Source organism: Podarcis erhardii, assembly GCF_964252035.2.
Source record: "Podarcis erhardii genome assembly, chromosome: 14".
In the NCBI taxonomy this organism is placed as follows: Eukaryota; Metazoa; Chordata; class Lepidosauria; order Squamata; family Lacertidae; genus Podarcis; species Podarcis erhardii.
This window is the reverse complement of record NC_138503.1, coordinates 15,956,730-15,976,106: the sequence shown is the minus strand read 5'-3', so window position 1 is coordinate 15,976,106 and position 19,377 is coordinate 15,956,730. Positions and strand designations below refer to the sequence as shown.

The 19,377-nt window shown below is 44.2% G+C and overlaps 1 protein-coding gene across 1 annotated transcript in view; it reads left to right on the top strand.

Moving 5' to 3' along the window:
* HOMER2 (homer scaffold protein 2) overlaps positions 1-19,377 on the top strand; it is a 97,821-nt gene that overhangs the window by 40,098 nt on the left and 38,346 nt on the right. The window contains exon 3 of the mRNA XM_081839180.1: positions 14,007-14,138. Within this exon, the coding sequence (XP_081695306.1) occupies positions 14,007-14,138 (132 nt within the window). The remainder of the gene's footprint in view (positions 1-14,006; positions 14,139-19,377) is intronic.

Below are 19,377 nucleotides of genomic sequence, written 5' to 3'. Positions count from 1 at the left end.
GTTTAGCGGCTATTAGTGGCTTTTAGCGGCTTAGCGGATAAGCGGATAAGCGGCTTAGTGGCTTAGAAAAAGGGGGGGAGGAAGGAAAAAAAACCTGCAGGAACTCGCAAGACATTTTCGTCTTGCAAAGCAAGCCCATAGGAAATTCGTTTTGCGAAGCACCTCCAAAACGGAAAACTCTTTCGTCTAGTGAGTTTTCCGTCTTGCGAGGCATTCGTCTTGCGGGGCACCACTGTACTGACGATGAACACCTCTTCTTCCTTAGGCTAGGGTTTTTTTGGGGGGGGGAGGGAGTTTTACTTTTTGTGTTCCCACTAATGTCTCTTTATAAAACTCGGTTTGTCACTAGTTTGCTGTTCAAATCTCGGATGAAGCTTTTGAGATTTATTTCCCCATGAAAGGAAGCTTCATGCTGTTACATCTTCGCCATTGCGTCGCAGAGCATCATCCAACTTCCAATAAATGGAAATACGTCAGTAGATGCCTGCTCACTAATCATAGTGCTTGTTCTGCACACTAGCGAATTACTGGGTCTGGCTTATGGGAAGTACAGTGAAAGATCAGGGGTGGTGTATTTATCTTCACAAAGTAATTTTAATGGAACACACATGGCTATCCAGCTTAAGAATGGCTTGCAGCAGTTATGTATATTATAACTTCATGTAGCTGTCGGGATCCCTAATGTATTCCTCCCCGCTGAACTGTAACTGTTCCTGACATGTATGAAATCCTAGGTTTCCATGGCTTTTAATGACTTCATAGCATTTGCCTGTATTGTGAACAGAGATTGCCTTTTGTTTGTCTCCAAAGTTTGCACTACAATAATAAGGCAGCAACTTAAGACAGTTCTGCTGCCTGTTCCCATTTTCTAGCTTAACAGACAAAGGGCACAGATGTTACTTCTACTGGTGAGGGGAATAGATGTCGCCTAACGTGGGTGGCGCTGTGGGTTAAACCACAGAGCCTAGGACTTGCCAACCAGAAGGTCGGCGGTTTGAATCCCCATGACGGGGTGAGCTCCCGTTGCTCTGTCCCTGCTCCTGCCCACCTAGCAGTTTGAAAGCACGTCAAAGTGCAAGTAGATAAATAGGTGCTGCTCCGGTGGGAAGGTAAACGGCGTTTCCGTGTGCTGCTCTGGTTCGTCAGAAGCGGCTTAGTCATGCTGGCCACATGACCCAGAAGCAAACGCCAGCTCCCTCGGCCAATAAAGCGAGATGAGCGCCGCAACCCCAGAGTTGGTCACGACTGGACCTAATGGTCAGGGGTCCCTTTACCTTTAACAACTCACAGCACAGTGAACAAACATATATGGTGGTATAATTCTACTTTAAATGTATAGTGCAGATGTGGACCGAAAGGGCTAGAGCTGCCATCTGATTAAGGGACTCTTGGTTGATCAATTCAATGTAAACCCCAAAAGGTGGCACATAATAAATAAAGATTAAATCTGCATATGTTTCATTGCATATGAAACTATGAGTATTGTTATAGGGGGCTCTCCGTTTATCCACATTTTGGAAGCCACAATTGAGAGCAGAACCAATATTATCTGTTCAGAACAAACCAGAAGTTTGGTTTAATATCTTGTGCATTTTTTTAAAGAGGCTGCCAAGCCTCCAACTGATTTATAATCCCAGGTTTCATGTCTGGCATTCTTTGTAGGGCATATGCTTTGATAATCAAAGGGTAGATGTGCCCAGACCCCGGATATAAATAGATGGTCGCAAAGTGTTTGGCAGCTGTCACCAGTCGAGTGGTGGCAAGAAGGTGGAGCGCCACTTTGACATTGGCTTATGCTCATTAAGCCTATTCAGCAAAGTTTTGTGTTTCTTGGGTTTTTTTATTATTATTCTGTAACGGCATGGTACTGGTTTTGGAAAAAGTACATGGATTTTCATCCAGCGCTCTGATGCCATGAGGACCTCTTTTCAGACCTAATTGAAAGAGCGGCATAAAGTTTTAACCCTGGCTTCCTCACCCCTGACTCCCATTCTAGACTGGTAGATAAGCGCCATCAGTTCAGTGATTGGGAGTCAAAGGAGCTGTATAGAATTTGAGGTCTTCTCAACAGTGGGGAGGGCACAATCTCTAGGGGAACGATGCTGGAAGAGCTGGGGGGGGGGTTGCACACAAGTCACGGTTCGGAGCATTACAAGGCTACTCTTTTGTATTCTACCTGGAGCATAAAGGGGAAGGATTACAACCCCCTCACTGCATTTGGGTCTCTGTGCTGTAACTCAAACTCTGAATTGAAAGGGGCAGCCTTCCTAGTTTATACACTGGTACCTCGGGTTAAGTACTTAATTCGTTCAGGAGGTCCATTCTTAACCTAAAACTATTCTTACCTGAAGCACCACTTTAGCTAATGGGGCCTCCTGCTGCCGCTGCGCCACCACCACACGATTTCTGTTTTCATCCTGAAGCAAAGTTCTTAATCCGAGGTACTATTTCTGGGTTAGCGGAATCTGTAACCTGAAGCGTATGTAACCCGAGGTACCACTTTATTGCAATATTGGAGCATAGTATGGGAAATTCTAAAGGTTTAAGGCAGGCATCCCCAAATTCGGCCCTCCAGATCTTTTGGGACTATAACTCCCATCATTCCTATCTAACAGGACCAGTGGTCAGGGATGATGGGAATTGCAGTCCCAAAACATCTGGAGGGCCGAGTATGGGGGTGCCTGGTTTAAGGCAAATGTGAGAGGAAAGAGGGTATCTGCATGCCTTCTGGAAGCCTCCCTCAAAATCATCTTCTGTTGGTACTGGATACTGATACGGCTAGCTAAAATAAACCACTGGCTGCCCCCTCTGTGCTGGAAATGGTATGGGAACCCTGGATAAAAGATGGATGTATAATATATTGATGTATGATGGGAATGTATTCTTTTACAAAAACTCTGGACCACTGTCTTCACAGTTATTTCCGTTATCACTAAACAAGTCATGCAGCTTAATCAAGCATTAGTACTCCTTAGTACACTGGACCTTAGCTCAAGTTGTCTTCAGGGTCATAAGGAATTAATGGGCTTTCTTCTGACTGCAGCCTGCCTGGTGATAGCCCAGCAGTGGGGAAACCAGTTAGAAATACCCATGAATCTGGGTTGGGAGTCTTCAGTACCTAGGGTTGTACAAGGAACTTCCAAAAGCGACAAGTCTGACATGGTGTGGCATCCATTTATTACTTTTGTCAATGAACATGGAAGAGATTTCCCATTGCCCACTACTCAAAAAGATCTTTGGAGAGGTTATCTAAATAAATGATTTGTCTAAAGCCGAAATAAGGGCACCCATGTATTGTTTTGTTACAGCAAATATGTAATGCAAGTTGTGATGCTGAACAACAATTTAATGTTTATGTTTTGTGCAAATTCAATACACAAGTCTGAAGTGGGGGGGGGGGGGGAGACTTCATACGGGACTCTGAAAGTAGGTCTCAAGGTATACCCTCCCTGAACTCCCCTTAAAGCTTAATTTCCAAGCCACCCAGTCACTCTAATGATCCAAAATTGAAAACTTTTCATTAATACAGCTTGTAGCGGACCCAACCACTTAATGCCACCTGTAAATAATGCAGCCGATCCACTCCCACTAGCTGCCCCCAATTAATAATAGTGCACCCACCTCACGGTACACCAGTTACATGAATTTCTACAATTTACCACAGATTATCCTAGTGGGGGACTTGTGTGAGGGAAAACTTAATGATCAGAGTCTCAGGCAGAAAATAATCAAAAGTTTTATTGAACAAAAAAGGTTTATGATACAAAATGGGTCAGGAAATGTGTTCTTTCAGGTAGAAGTTAGCTGGTTTACTTTAACTAGGATGTTTCAGGCTTAAACACAACACTACAGGCACAGCTCTTCTTCAACTTCAGTTACTAAAAATCAGTTGTTGCACTTCAGGTAGTAGATGCTCAGGTTTCTAGAGCAGATGGTAAAACGCTCAACTCAGTTTCTGTTACTTAGATATTACAATTAAATACTTTCAACACCATACCGCTTCCTTCACTGGTTAATACCTTGGTTCATGAGCGAGGGGATCTTCTTGTTACTGGGTTGGGAGTCTTCAGTACCTAAGAGAACTCTCCCCTCCTGGCTATACTGACACCCAGGTAGCCTGAATTCACACAAGATCTACCTCTCCTGGTTCAGTCACAGCCCTCCCAGGACACTCCTGTCTGTATACCTTTCCCAGGACCTCAACCTGATCTCCTTATCCAAGCTGAGAGGCTCTGTACTCTCGCTATGGATAGTCTCCACATTGTGGATGTTTAACTTAACTCGGAATCAGTTCTCCCCATCTTACCCCCTATCTCCCAACCTGAAACCTCTCCAACATCTCAAATCAAATCCTTTCCCTCTTCTAAAATCCAGCCTTAACTTAAATCCAGCCCCAGCTAACCTTCTCCCTCAGAAACTGTACCTTTTATTCTCCCCATCACCACCACCCAAAGTGCTGTTCCTCCCCTCTCTGTGGCTAGCTGACTCTGTAGTCCATGGGTAGGCAAACTAAGGCCTGGGGGCCGGATCCGGCCCAATCACCTTCTAAATCCGGCCTGTGGACGGTCCAGGAATCAGCGTGTTTTTACATGAGTAGAATGTGTGCTGTTATTTAAAATGCATCTCTGGGTTATTTGTGGGGCATAGGAATTTGTTCATCCCCCCCCCCCCAAAAAAATAGTTCGGGCCCCCACAAGGTCTGAGGCACAGTCCCCCTGCTGAAAAAGTTTGCTGACCCCTATAGTCCATCAGAGAGAAGCTCCAGCACTCTGGTGGAATTTCAGGGGGGACTACATCACTAGACTCTGGTCTGGCTCTGCTGTTGGTCACACACCTGTAGCCCCTTCCATGTTTTCCCTCCCTGAATAAATTCCCCCCAATCCCTCACAAACCTCAACTCTTGGTTGGGTTTAAACATTCGCTTAATTTTAACCATTCTATTTCTGTTTCTTATAATTACAAGAATGGGTGTTGATTATCCTCCCTCCTTGTTTTTTCTTTTTCTTTTTTAATTTGCTAAATTTGTTCCTCCTGCTGTGATTTTTTTTCTTACCACGACCCACAGGAAAACATTTAAAGCTTCTGTCTCTGCCTCATGGGAAGGTAATTTAAGGTATCTCTGGGTGTTTTGTAAGAGCGTGTTTGCGAAGTCTGTAAGCAACTGTGCAAGTGAAGCTGCTTTCAGGTGTTTGCTTGCTGCCTTGCAAAACATACTTTTATTAATTCAATTTAGATGCTGCTGTTTCTCCTGTGAGTACCTGAGGTCCATTTGCGCAGGAGATCAGTGGCTGGATTTGTACATGCTTTGAATCATTTAAAAAAAAGGGAGAGAGGAAAAAAGAGGAACCTGTTCAGATATCCAAATGGAAATGAGAACCATGCAGGGTGGCACTACGTTTTAGAATATGGCTATGGTTTGTTAATTTTATTAGTTTATAAACCACCTTTTCTGTATGTCTCAAGGCAGTTTACAGACATATCATAGAAACAGCAAAAATAGTTTGAAAACAGTACAAAATGAACTCCCTTTCATCCAAGGAGAAGAACTTGTCAAAACAAAAATGTCTGGAGTCACTCTGCAGCAGTGTTAGAAACTCAGATACAGTATATAAGCTAGGTGCCAAATGACTCCTTAAACCAAGGTTATAGTCTTGTCGCAAAAACAGACTGCCTCGTTGCCATTTGGGGGCCATATGGCTCTAAAGTCGTATTTTTCAGTACAGTGGTACCTCGGGTTAGATACGCTTCAGGTTACATATGCTTCAGGTTACAGGCTCCGCTAACCCAGAAATAGTGCTTCAGGTTAAGAACTTTGCTTCAGGATGAGAACAGAAATCGTGCTCCGGCGGCGCGGCAGCAGCAGGAGGCCCCATTAGCTAAAGTGGTGCTTCGGGTTAAGAACAGTTTCAGGTTAATAACAGACCTCCGGAACGAATTAAATACTTAACCCAAGGTACCACTGTACAACTTTTTGGTTCCTGAAATTCATTCTGACTGTTGAAAACAATCAACATCCAAGGATCCCCAGGCATGCACCTCCAAATGGTGAAGATGTCATGCGCCATTCTGGCGCCCAGGCATCTCCGCTTGGTTTGCAAGTGGCTGATAGCCAGGTGCAAAAATTCAAACGTTGCTCTAGAGTCTCTTGCAGAAAATGGGGGCCTAAACGATAAGAGGATGTGTCAAGTAGGGCCGGGCAATAGATCACCTAAAACCGGTTTGAAGTCCATATTGTGATCCTGGTTTCATAATTTTTTGACCTGGCAATATATTGCAAAGTGTGTGTGTGTGTGTGTGCGCGCGCGCGCAAAAATCACGATATGGGAAAAACCAGGAGGCCAGCCAATGCCTCTGCATAGCTGCACCCTTATTTCAGACATTGTAATATATCAGTATATTGCGATGTTTAGCTGGTGATATATCACAATGTTGAAAAACAGATACCACCTAGCCCTAGTGTCAAGTAACCCAGTACTGAGCTGTATATTGTCTTATAAGTTAGTACTAAAACCTTGAACGTAGCCCAGTAGAAAACTGGCAGCAGGTGAATGCTAAAGTCTAGGCAGGTGAGTCTCCAAGGCTGCTGCAAGATGGTGGGGTTGGTGGTGGAGGTTGAAGAATTACTTAACCTTTCCACTGCCTTATGCTTTTCCTGTACATTGCATCTACCACTGGGATGTTACAAACATCCTGTCACTTGCTGGAGAAAGGTGGAAAGGGTTGTAGGGGACATCCAATGAAGCTGAATTTTGGAAGGGTTGGGGGCAAATAAAAGAAAGTACTCCTTCATGCAATGCAGTCACACGATGGAACTCGCTCTTACAGGGAGGCAGTGATCACCACCACTGGGTGGCTTTGAAAAAAGGAGGAGAGAGCCATGATAACTATATTCTGCATCCACAGTTGGAGAAAGCAGTGCTTCCGAATACCAGTTGCTGGACACCACAGGAGGGGAGTTTGCTCTTGTGCTCATGTTCTGCTCCCAGGTCTCCCACAGGCATCCGGTTGACCACTGTGAGAACAGGATTCTGGACTGGATGGGCTATTGACCTGATCCAACAGGCTAGTCTTTATGTACTTCTATTAAAAGCCTGGTGAGGAAAGGGTCATCAACCCCTCTTGCTTCTGTCGTGCGACTTTGCAGATGCTGAATAGTGACCCAGGTGGCGCTGTGGTCTAAACCACTGAGCCTCTTGGGCTTGCCGATCAGAAGGTCGGCGGTTCGAATCCCTGCGATGGGGTGAGTTCCCGTTGCTCTGTCCCAGCTCCTGCCAAGATAGCAGTTCAAAAGCACGCCAGTGCAAGTAGATAAATAGTACTGCTGTGCTGGGAAGGTAAATGGTATTTCCGTGTGCCCTGGTTACCGTCATGGTGTTCCGTTGCACCAGAAATGGTTTAGTCATGCTGGCCACATGATCCAGAAAGCTGTCTGCGAACAAACACCGACTCCCTTGGCCTGAAAGCGAGATCAGCGCCGCACCCCATAGGATGGCATAGGATGCAACTCTGGCTCTGTGACACAAGCATCTGCTTGCCTTACCGAAGGCAAAGTGACATCCTGCTAAATTTCTGGAGAGCAGCCATGTCACTACGTTTTAGCGAAAATGAGATTCCTGTGGTGCCTTAAAATAGGCTGCAACCATGAACGCCAATGCCACAATAAATTTGCTTGCCTTTTAATGTGCCAAAGGACTCTTGATAGGTTAAACTTCCTGCTTTCTCCCTGCCCTAAAGCAGCTTACAGAGGAGCAAATTGGTAACTAGACAGATAAAATGCGACAGTATTTGCTTACTTTTCCCATGCTAAAACGCACAGATAATGGCAACTCCAGTTATTATTAGTTAACATATTTAAAAATAAGCCAGGGAATTATTTGGCTGATATGGTTATGCCAAGTGCCTAAAGGGCAAATGAATAAAAACCCCAAAGAGCGTTGCATTGAATGCAGTGACGTAAGTTGTGATTGAAATGTCTGATTTAAAAATCAACCCATCTTCTGTGTTCTTCATCTGTAAGGGGTTGCTAGCTGCTAGTCTAAATAAGGTTCTTCCCATTTCTTTAGCAACTGAGGTCTCCTCAAGGGAGAAGCTTACCAATTTCTTCTGCCACAGCGCTAGTAACAGGAGAGGTTTCACTGGCTAACCTCCCACTGTCATGCTAAAAGTAAAAAGGAGCAGCCCCTAAAGGCCCAGGCATTCACAACTCTGTCTTCTCATTGAGAATACTGAGAGATATTGGACCAGGTAATAGCTGCCAAGTGTTCTTGAATTCTTCATATGAACCTAGGCAGCTGCCTTGTACCAAGTTAAGACCCATCTAGTTCAGTATTGTTTACTGCGACTGGCAGTGGCAATCCAGCATTTTGGAGAGGAGAAATTCTCACCCCTACCTGGAAATTTTGGGGATTGATCCTGCATGCAGAGCAGATGCTTTTCCAGTGAGCCATGGCACCTTCCCTGGCACCCTGCGTCAAAGGCACGTAAACTCCCACACAAGTAACTTTGCTGCCATTTCTTTGACATAATTTGTAATGCTGCATTTCCTAAGACATTAAGTGGAACATAAAGGTAAAGGTAAACAGACCCCTGACCGTTAGGTCCAGTCGTGGCCGACTCTGGGGTTGCGGCGCTCATCTAGCTTTATTGGCCGAGGGAGCTGGGGTACAGCTTTCGGGTCATGTGGCCAGCATGACTAAGCCGCTTCTGGCAAACCAGAGCAGCGCACAGAAACGCTGTTTACCTTCCCGCCGGAGCGGTACCTATTTATCTACTTGCACTTTGACGTGCTTTCAAACTGCTAGATTGGCAGGAGCAGGGACCGAGCAACGCTAGCTCACCCCATTGCGGGGATTCGAACCGCCGACCTTCTGATCGGCAAGTCCTAGGCTCTGTGGTTTAACCCACAGCACCACCCGTGGAACATAGTCCTTGCTAAATATTTGACAATATAGAAAGATAGGCATAAGGGAACAAAGGCAAAAGGGATAAGAGCCATTGGAATTTGGTGGATTGATTGATTGATTGATTGATTGATTGATTGATTGATTAACTTGTCATTTTGTCTAGTCCAGGGCAACCCAAAGCAACTTACAACCAAACAGACAATGTACCACCACATAGATACATTAAAACCAAGAGGAAAGAGAAACACATTTTAAAATACATAAAAATACATTTATGTGTTGTTTATGCTCACCCAAAGTTATAATGTACTATGCATATTCTTGTAGTGGGAGGGAAAGGTGGGATAATTGGTGGGTTTTTTTTGGAATCAATAAAGCTGTCTTATGCCAGCATCTGTTGTTTGCCTACTCTAGCAAAGGAGATGTGCATGATGGGGTCCGGGGGTGGTGGTGTCCCATTTTGTTACCTGAGGTGAAACAGGAAAGTGCTGCCCCACTTCTCCTGACCAAAGTCTACCCTCGCAGGGTTGTGTGGTGTTGCCTGCAAAGGGGTGATGGCAGCGGCAGGTTCTAGTGAGATCTTGTGGCAGAATTGGCAAGGACCCTGCCTCTTGGAGTTCTGCCGCCTGGGGCAGCTGCCTTAACCCTGGTGGGGTCCCTATGGGTATCCGATTGGCCACTGTGAGAACACAGTGCTGCACTAGATGGCCCATTGGCCTGATCCTGCAGGCTCTTCTTAGGGTTTTAGTGGCCTACCAGTTTATGAGGCCTATGAAACCAGAAACTATATGCAAAGGAACTTTTAAACTATTGGGATGAGTAGGATTGTCTATGCATTGAATTTCCAGTCCTGGTAGATAACAAGGCAAAAAAAGCCAAGCAATCTGGTCAACAATAGCTGCTCCAATATGCTTTAAGAGTTCCCTGAGCACTAATGTAATCTGTGGTGAAACTGGAGAACAGAAGAAGGAAGTGTAAATCTAATAAGCACCGTGCAGAATAATGACCTCATTTATCAAACGTATTAAGCCCCTGAGTGGGTGCGATAAAGGGATTCTACTTTACTGTCATTTGCAGTCTGGATTTGCAAATGACTGGATCCTCCTGGAATGCCAACCTACCCCGCTAGTTGCTGTCAAAGAAATCTATTCGTAGCCACTGTCGGCCATGAATAAAAATAATAATCTGCATATCCATTTTGATAGCCAATATGTATGGTCCACAGTTGGGCAATGCTTGTTATTTGGACTAACCAAAAGCAGTGAGAGGTCTTTACCAGTCTGGATATTAAGCAAAAACAGGGTAGAGTCTGGGCTTGGTGTTGAAGCCACCAAGTCTGCATTTAGTCACTGTCTAATGTTGGAGTGTAGGAGGATGTTGCAGTCTTAATTAGATTAGGCTGCATGAGGTTTCAGAACAATGGGTAATCTATCCCTCATCCCTCATATAAAATCTAGCAGTTGTCTGGCTTCATCTCACACACTGCTTCAGCTTTTCATAGGTAGAGATACCTGGTTTTAAAAATGCATTGTTTTAAAGTAATCCTAGGGTGGTGCTTTGGGTTAAACCACAGAGCCTAGGACTTGCCGATCAGAAGGTCGGCGGTTCTAATCCCCGCGACGGGGTGAGCTCCCGTTGCTCGGTCCCTGCTCCTGCCAACGTAGCAGTTCAAAAGCATGTCAAAGTGCAAGTAGATAAATAGGTACTGCTCTGACAGGAAGGTAAACGGCGTTTCTGTGCGCTGCTCTGGTTCACCAGAAGCGGCTTAGTCATGCTGGCCACATGACCCGGAAGCTGTACGCCGGCTCCCTTGGCCAATAAAGTGAGATGAGTGCTGCAACCCCAGAGTCGGCCACGACTGGACCTAATGATCAGGGGTCCCTTTACCTTTACCTTTAAGGGGAAAAAAAAAAAGAGGAGTCGCAATTGTTCATCCTTTCTGCAAAGCAAAGGACAAGAAGCTGGTGTTGAAACAGCAGAGAAGTGGGGTCGTCAGGTTAAACAACTAGCAGTCCCTGGATTCATGGGGCATTTCAGGGGTTGGCAAACCGGCAAAGCGAACAGTGATGAATCTTGCCTCCAATGACAACGAACAAGTTAGGATCAGAAAAAGTATTGCTATGACAAGATTTATAACACAAATATAATGGTAAGGAACCAAACAATTTAAATATAAAAAACCCAATACATGTCAACCAAAAGGACTTCTTCAGTGTTCACTGAAGTTAGGGCTGCCATATGTCCAGAAAATCCCAGACATAGCCAGGATTTGGCCTTCAGAAACAGTGTCCCAGACTGATATAGATGGTACATGACCCCAGTTAAACTTGCCAAAATATACCATTCGTCTGATAATAAATGTTGGAAATGTAAAGAAAATGAAGGAACATTCTTTCACCTCTGGTGGACTTGCCCTAAAGTGAAGGCCTTCTGGGAAATGATATATAATGAGTTGAAAAAGGTATTTAAGTATACCTTCACTAAGAAACCAGAAGCCTTCCTCCTGGGTATTGTCGGCCAGAAGGTGTTAAAGAAGGATCGAACATTTTTTATGTATGCAACAACGGCAGCAAGGATTCTTATCGCAAAAAACTGGAAAACTCAAGATCTACCCACACTGGAAGAGTGGCAGATGCAGCTGATGGACTATATGCAACTGGCCGAGATGACCGGCAGAATCCGTGATCTGGGAGGAGAGAAGATGGAGGAAGATTGGGAGAAATTCAAGATGTATCTATAAAAACATTGTAATTTGGTTGAATGTTAAGAAGGATGCTAGATTATAAAAAACTGGTCACCACTAAACTAGATTTAAATTTGATGATAAGTGAGACTAAAGAAAATATAAAATTTTTTGGAAGAAGTGCTAGATTATATTTAAATGAGTGGACATGAGATTGTAAACAAGTTGATAATTTGTTTGGAAAAAAATTTTTAACGATGGAAATGGGAGCGGGAGACGTGAGGGAGTCCAAAGAAGTGATGAAATTGTTGTGATAGAAGTAAGATTGTTTATTATGTGTGCATTTATATTTAAAAACCTTAATAAATATTTATATATATATAAAAAAAACAGAAACAGTGTCCCAGACTGAAATTGCTTAATGTCCAGGAAAATATGGATATATGGCAACCCATGTCAGAAATTTAGATTTTGATGGATTTCCTTAAAAATAAGGGCAACGTAGTAGATTTTAAAGATATTTCAGCTGGCATTTTCCCTGATCAGAAGATAAGCTCTATTTTAATTGCATGAAAGACTTGCAAATTCTGGGTCCGATGGTGATGTGGCCCCATATTCCTAGGTTTGATGAACTTTTTTACATGTAAAAAAGCGTTGTTGGGTGGGTGTGCTATGCGCTCTGTGTTTTGCAGGCATTCCTGGACTAATTTAGCTCCTTTTCTCTCCCATCAATGTTCTCTTGTTATGTCTCATTTTTTGCAACAAGAATGGAGCTCCTTTGTTCAGTATATGATTGGCAGGACTGCGTCTTCCTCCATTCAGGTTCAAGCTGGGTCCCCAGTAGTTTGCCTTAATTGCCGCTTAGCGTGAATCACAGAGACTTATCGGTGTCTGCTTCCTGTGCAATATATTCCTCTTTTAAATCCCGGCTGCTGCAAAAGCAAACTATTTCAAATGTGCTTCTTAACAAACGTGAACTGGCATGCATCCCAGGTCTTCTCCTTCTTTGCCTGTAGGAGAAGGAGAGAGTATAAGATCTTCCTTTCCTTTCCTGTCCGCCTGCCTGCCTGCCTGCCTGGCCCAACTGCTGCATTGGTCTATTCCCTACTCACTAGCGCCGGATCCAGCCTTTGCTGAGGTGATTGTGTTTGCCAGTGTTCCCCCACCCCTCAAGTGTGCTTACACAGCAGTGTCACTCTTGGGCAGCCTACATCAGTACCTCAGAGCAGTCTCTCTCTGGGCATTGTGGGGATTTTTTAAAGTGATGGCTGGTGGCAGTGGGCCTTGCTGGGAACTGTGAGCCCAGGCAGCTGCCTAAAGATATTGAGTCCCTTCCCTCCATCAGTGGCCTGCCACTCAGCAAGAGAGGAAAACAAAGTGAGGGCCCTCCCACTGGTTTTATTTGGCCCACCTGTGTTTTAATGTTTCTATTGTGCCCACCTTGGGCACCACCCAGCGTTCTTTTCCCGTGAGTTTTAATGCTGTGAAACAGGGGAATCCAGTGCAGCAAGTACCCTAGCAGAAACTCATTGCAGAACAAATTGCAACCTCTGCTACCAGCAGCCTGCTTTTGCTTTCTATTGCACAACCATGCCAGCAAAACAAGTACTGCATATCACTAAGCAACTTTAACTTAGCCCCCTACGTTGGATGCAACCCTTTGACCTGTTTTTCCTTTTGAAAAGAGAAAATGCTGTTGGAATGTAGCACCTAAGAGCTTAAATGTCACCTCTACCATGAACTTACTTTGCGGCCTTAGGCGAATCACACGGCTCATAGCCTCAGTCCCCGACCCCTACCTGCAGCATGAGGAATAATAACACCTTAATGTATGGGGTTACAACTAGGTAGTATCAGAGCCACCAGACTCTTGAGTTTTTGTTTTTGTTTTTTTAAAATAAGTCTGTCTCCTTTGTAGACTGAAAGTTATGAAGTGCCCTATCCCTGACTACTGTTATGGCTGTCATAACACCATCTTAATTAAGGCGCTGGTATTAAGTCCAGTTCTTGCTCTTCTGGTCTGAACTTGCTGTTAAAGCAACCTTTTGACTGTTTGGAAGATTTTGACTTGTAGGTTCACTGAACTCAGGATTGGAAGATCAATCCTCTGCAGTTGAATTCCATTTTTAAATCTAGCAATGGATATGAATATCTCTTATCTGTTCTTTTTTTTTTAATGATTGATGCAAGACAATAAACTAAAGGAGAAACATAAATATATACAAGTCAAATCAGTATGCTATGCAGCTCAAGCCCATGTACCAATAGGCTGATTGTTGTTATTCACCTGAATATTTCTTTTGCACAGCAAGCTTTTTTGCAAGTTGCTGTTTCTCCTATAATATGTAATCCTGATATTCTTTTCTGAATTGTGTACCTCTTTTTGTTTTGTGTTTCCATCCCCCCCCCTCTCTCTCCAGGTGATTATAAATAGCACAATCACACCTAATATGACCTTCACAAAAACATCACAGAAGTTTGGCCAGTGGGCTGATAGCCGAGCAAACACTGTATTTGGCCTGGGGTTTTCTTCTGAACAGCAGCTAACAAAGGTAACTTGAGTTTGAATTACTTTTTCACTTCTTGTTGCTTTTGTAAAATCTCTTGCAATCTCAATGAATTAAAAAGAGGAACATATAGATCTTGTGGTGAGGCATCTAATCATAAGCCTGCATTTTTATCAAAGCTTCTATATATTTCAATCAAGGTTTGTATTTAAAAATGAGCTTAAAAAAAGGATTTTCAAATGTTTCATGCCAGGCAAAAGACCAGCTGCCTAAAAGAACCTTGGCAAGATGTTTTTCCTCCTAAAACAAGAAGGGCCCCATTGATTTATAGTAGAAAAACAATTCTCAAAGTCATAAAAAAGGGAGAATTACATATGCTGCCCCAAGGCTGAGAAAACACCATTAGGAATGGGGAAAGATAATACTAATGTGCCTCCCAGTAAAATGAGCCAGATCTTCTTTCTAAGGTTCAAAGGCCAGGAGCAAAAGGGAAAAACATTTAGCTGACAGAAAAAGAGAACATTTTTGAAGAGGCTTCTTTTAAAAGCTGTGTTTTATTGAGTTCTTTCCTTTTTACTTTGAAAAGCTTTATTCTTTTAAGAGGCTACCTATGATAAATGTATGAAATATATTAGCTTAAATATATTGGCTTAAATGTAATTATGCAAAGGATTTAAGGAATGCTAGATTCTTATTTCATATGGTTGTAAGAGTTGTATTTATCCTGAAATTAAGTCAGCCACCAGCCCCCCCCTTGCCAGACAGAAGACGCCATCCGGGCAGTCTTGATATATAGTTGTCAGGCATTTTGTTTAGAAACATTAAATGAAGGAAATCTTTCAATGTTGATGTGAAACTCAAGATCCTTGACATCTGTTGAACATAAAATGTAAGATTAAACCATTTGTTTTAGAAGGCAATAGGGCAAGAAGGGCAAGAGGTGAGCTGGTAATTAAGATTCCATGTAAGATATATTATTACTTATTTGTCATTTATATATAGCTCTTTGTCTCCCTTATAAGGGCAAGGAAATGGGTGTATCTTTTGTGGGTGTATCTTTTGTGATTGGTTCTAGCAAACAGCCAATAGGAATTTCAACCAGGCTGATTGGACAGAGGCAGCCACAGGAGGAGCAAAGGGGGCTGGATTAAGGGAATATAAGTGCTGGCCAGAATGGCAGGAGGGCAGGCCAGAGCTTGGTAACCACGTACCACTGAGCCTCTTATTTATTTGTCTGACAAATAAATTACTATTTTAATTTCTCTATTGCTGCGTTGAATATTTCATTCCAGCTAAGCGTTAACCACAAGCAGGGTGCTACATTTTATGGTGCCCTGTGACTCGGATAAGTGGTCTGCTGGAACGCAGCCCCTTCGCCCTACTGGGCAGGGTACAAGAGAGAGGACAACTGCTTACCCAAAGCGCGCACTGGTAAATTTTTCCAGGGGGAACGCAGAAGACTCGTTTGTCTGATACCCTGCTCACTGGCGGCGACGGACCGGGGGAAACAGGGAACCAACCAAGGGTAAGTGCACAAAGGGATTTTTGGCCCTCCAATTAATTGGGAGGAAGAGAAGTCTTGATCAAACTTCTGCGTCTCAGTAAGGGGAAACTGAGTACGCTAGGTGGTTGGGTACATCAGATGGTGATCTGGTGTAGGGAAAGGGAAAAATTGGGAGGTAGAGTGTGGTGAAGTATCCAGCGCATTGTATGTGTGAGAAAGTACAGAGCAATCTGTAGCTGACCCGAGTGTGGAGTGGGCAGTACTTCGGTTCCTAGTAAGGCGACTTCACTAGGCAAGGAAACCCACGAAGCGCGTCTGTGAGTGACTGAGTGGATACTTCACAGGGCCATACAATGGGAGTTGGGGGTTCAAAGGGGGAAAATACACCTCTTGAGTGTATGTTAAATAATTTTAAGAAAGCCTTCTCAGGGGCATATGGAGTCAAAATGACGCCAGAGCGCTTGAGAACGTTATGTGAACTAGAATGGCCAAAACAAATTACTGGATGGCCATCCCAGGGAACCTTTGATATAAATTTAGTAAGCAAACTTTGGACTGATATCGCCAAAGAAACTGGAGGGTGCCCAGAACAATTTCCATATATAGATTCCTGGCTGAGCACATTAAATAAAAATCCTCCATGGATAAGGGAATGCAAAGTCAAACGATGCAAATTATTGGCTGTAAAAGCCGAAGCTAGGAAAGGAATCTTGCCAAATAAACTCAAACCCATTTTTGAGGGGCCAGAGGAAGAGGTGCTTCCACCTCCACCCTATGCTCCACATCGAAGGGAGCTTAATCCAAACACTCCACCAGTTGTAACCACAAGGCAAGAAACTGGAATGAATAATGGGAGTGGAGTCACAGAGCTTGATTCCTTGATAGATTATGATAAATATCTTCAGGAGGCATTGGAGTTCTATAATAAAGCCCAAGCAGAAGTGGTTATTCCACCTGTGACTCCTAATAGACCTCCATCTACAGTCTCCTTTAGTGGAACAACTGATTGCCCACCCCAAACCCCTGTACATCCAAGTCCCAGAGAAATATTACAGAAGTTACAGGGAGACCTTGCTCGGTCAGCAAGCAATACAGCCAGGCGTATAAAGCTGCTAAAAGAACGCCTTGCGACAGATACCATCCCCTATGATTTGAGGCCCCTAGAGCAAAGTGAAGAGAAAGATCACGTAGTAGCCCCTCTTAGAAGAGTATTTGATGCACTTGAGGAGCCTGCGCTGGTTAATGGGCAACCCGGACCACGGCCACCTCGAACTTCGACCCTGCAATATATTCCATTCACAACTACAGATCTGATGAATTGGAAAACACACACCCCATCTTTTGCAGAAAAACCTCAGGCTATGATGGACTTGGTGACTTCAATAGTAAATACTCATAGCCCTACTTGGACAGATTGTCGCCAGCTCCTAAATACTCTGTTCACCACTGAGGAAAGGAGAGACATAATTGAAAAGGCACAGATATATTTGCGTGAGCAGGCCAGAGCGGGAAATATTTATAATATTGACCGTCATCTCCAAGATAACTTTCCCTTGGAAGATCCTAATTGGGATCCAAACAATGCAATTCACCTGGCCAGACTCACCACCTACCGCCAGACACTTGTGCAAGGTATCCGCAGGGCATGCCAGAAGCCCACTAATATGTCTAAAGTCTCAGAAGTAGAACAAAAACCAAATGAGAGTCCGGGAGACTTTTTAGAGAGGCTGCAAGAAGCCTATCGTATATGGACTCCTTTTGACCCTGAAGCCCCTGAAAACAGTAGAATGATTACTGCTACATTTGTGGCCCAGTGCGCTTCTGACATTCGTAAGAAAATTCAGAAATCAGAAGGATGGGAAGGGATGCTGATGAGCCAAATTATGGCCATTGCACGCCGAGTTTATCGGAATAGGGATGAGGCTGAGAAGCAAGAGAAGAAGAAGTGGCAGAAGGAAAAGATGGTAATGCTAGCCACAGCAGTGAAGCAAGACCACCGCCCCTTAAATGGAGGGCGAGGGCGAGGAAGGAATCCACCACTGGGAAGGAATCAATGTGCAAATTGCAAGAAGGAGGGTCATTGGAAGCGGGAGTGTCCTGAACCCCTGAGGTTGGAAGAAGTACGCCCAGGCCCAGGCCCAGGCTCCGGCTCCGGCCCAAGAAACCAGGGACGGGGACGGGGAATGATCCGAGATGGAAGATATCAGAGACCAGGACAGGGACGGAGTAGAGACAATTTCATTGGACTGGCAGAAGAGGATTTTACCCAAGACTAGGAACGACCGGACTCCATAAAGTTAGGCTTCCAGGAGCCCACGGTCACGATTCAATTAGGGAGCCATTTAATAGACTTTATGATTGATACTGGGGCTGAATACTCAGTACTCCCAGAACTATTGCAGAAAAAGGCATCCAAAAGTGTAGTCATTAAAAGTGCTACTGGACAGTCAGCTAAGAGGTCTTTCCTCCAACCTTTGGAATGCCAGATTGGGGGACATCGTTTAACCCATCAGTTTTTGTATATACCTGAGTGTCCAATACCTCTCTTAGGTAGAGATATGCTGTCCAAATTGCAGGCCCAAATCACTTTCACTCCTCGAGGTCCAGAAATGAAACTGCCATCAAAAGCAGCAGGAATAATTACCCTCTCAGTACCTAAGGAACAATCATGGCGCTTAATGTCAGCCTTGCAAGTCCAACCCACATTGGATACAGAATTAGACAAGCTCCTCCGAACTCTACAGGTGCCACCAGGAGTATGGGCCGAAAATAGCCCACCAGGAATGGCTAAGAATATAGCTCCAATTGTAGTAACCCTAAAACCTATGGCTACCCCTGTATCTGTAAAGCAATATCCCTTACCCCGGCGAGCAGCGGAGGGCATCCAGAAACATTTGGACCGCCTATTAAAATATGGTCTGCTTAAGCCTTGCCAATCAGAATGGAACACACCCCTTTTGCCTGTTCGAAAACCTGGGACAGATGAATATAGGCCAGTGCAGGACTTGAGGCTCGTAAACCAGGCTATCGAGACCTTGCACCCAAATGTACCAAACCCATATACCTTGCTGAGTTTGATCCCACCAGAAGCAACATTTTTTACTGTATTGGACTTGAAAGATGCATTCTTCTGTTGCCGGCTGGCACCACAGAGCCAACCTATATTTGCCTTCCAGTGGGAAGACCCTTTGACAGGAACAAAAGGCCAGCTAACCTGGACAAGATTGCCCCAAGGATTCAAAAATTCCCCAACTTTATTTGGCACTGCCTTGGCGAGGGATCTAACAAGTTACCCCTCAATACCGGGAGAAAAGGTGGTTCTGCAATATGTGGATGATCTTATACTAGCTGCAAAGGATTTTGATACCTGTAAAGAAGGGACAGAGGAACTGCTCCACTTGCTCTGGGAAGCTGGCTACCGAGTTTCCCAGAAAAAGGCACAGTTATGTTTAGAAAAGGTCAAATATTTGGGCTTTGACATCTCACACCAACAACGAGCATTGAGACCAGAGAGGAAAGAAGCTATTTGCCTTATCAAGGAACCTACCACAAGAAAACAACTTAGGGGATTCCTGGGAACAGCAGGGTTTTGTAGACTATGGATACCTGATTTCAGCAGTCTGGCCAAGCCCTTACATGAAAGCACTCGAGGTGCAGAAAAGGACCCATTCGTATGGGGACCTGAGCAGAAACAAGCCTTTTTAGTTATCAAACAGCGACTTATGGAGGCACCAGCCCTTGGATTGCCTAATTCGGAAAAACCCTTTCAGCTGTATGTAC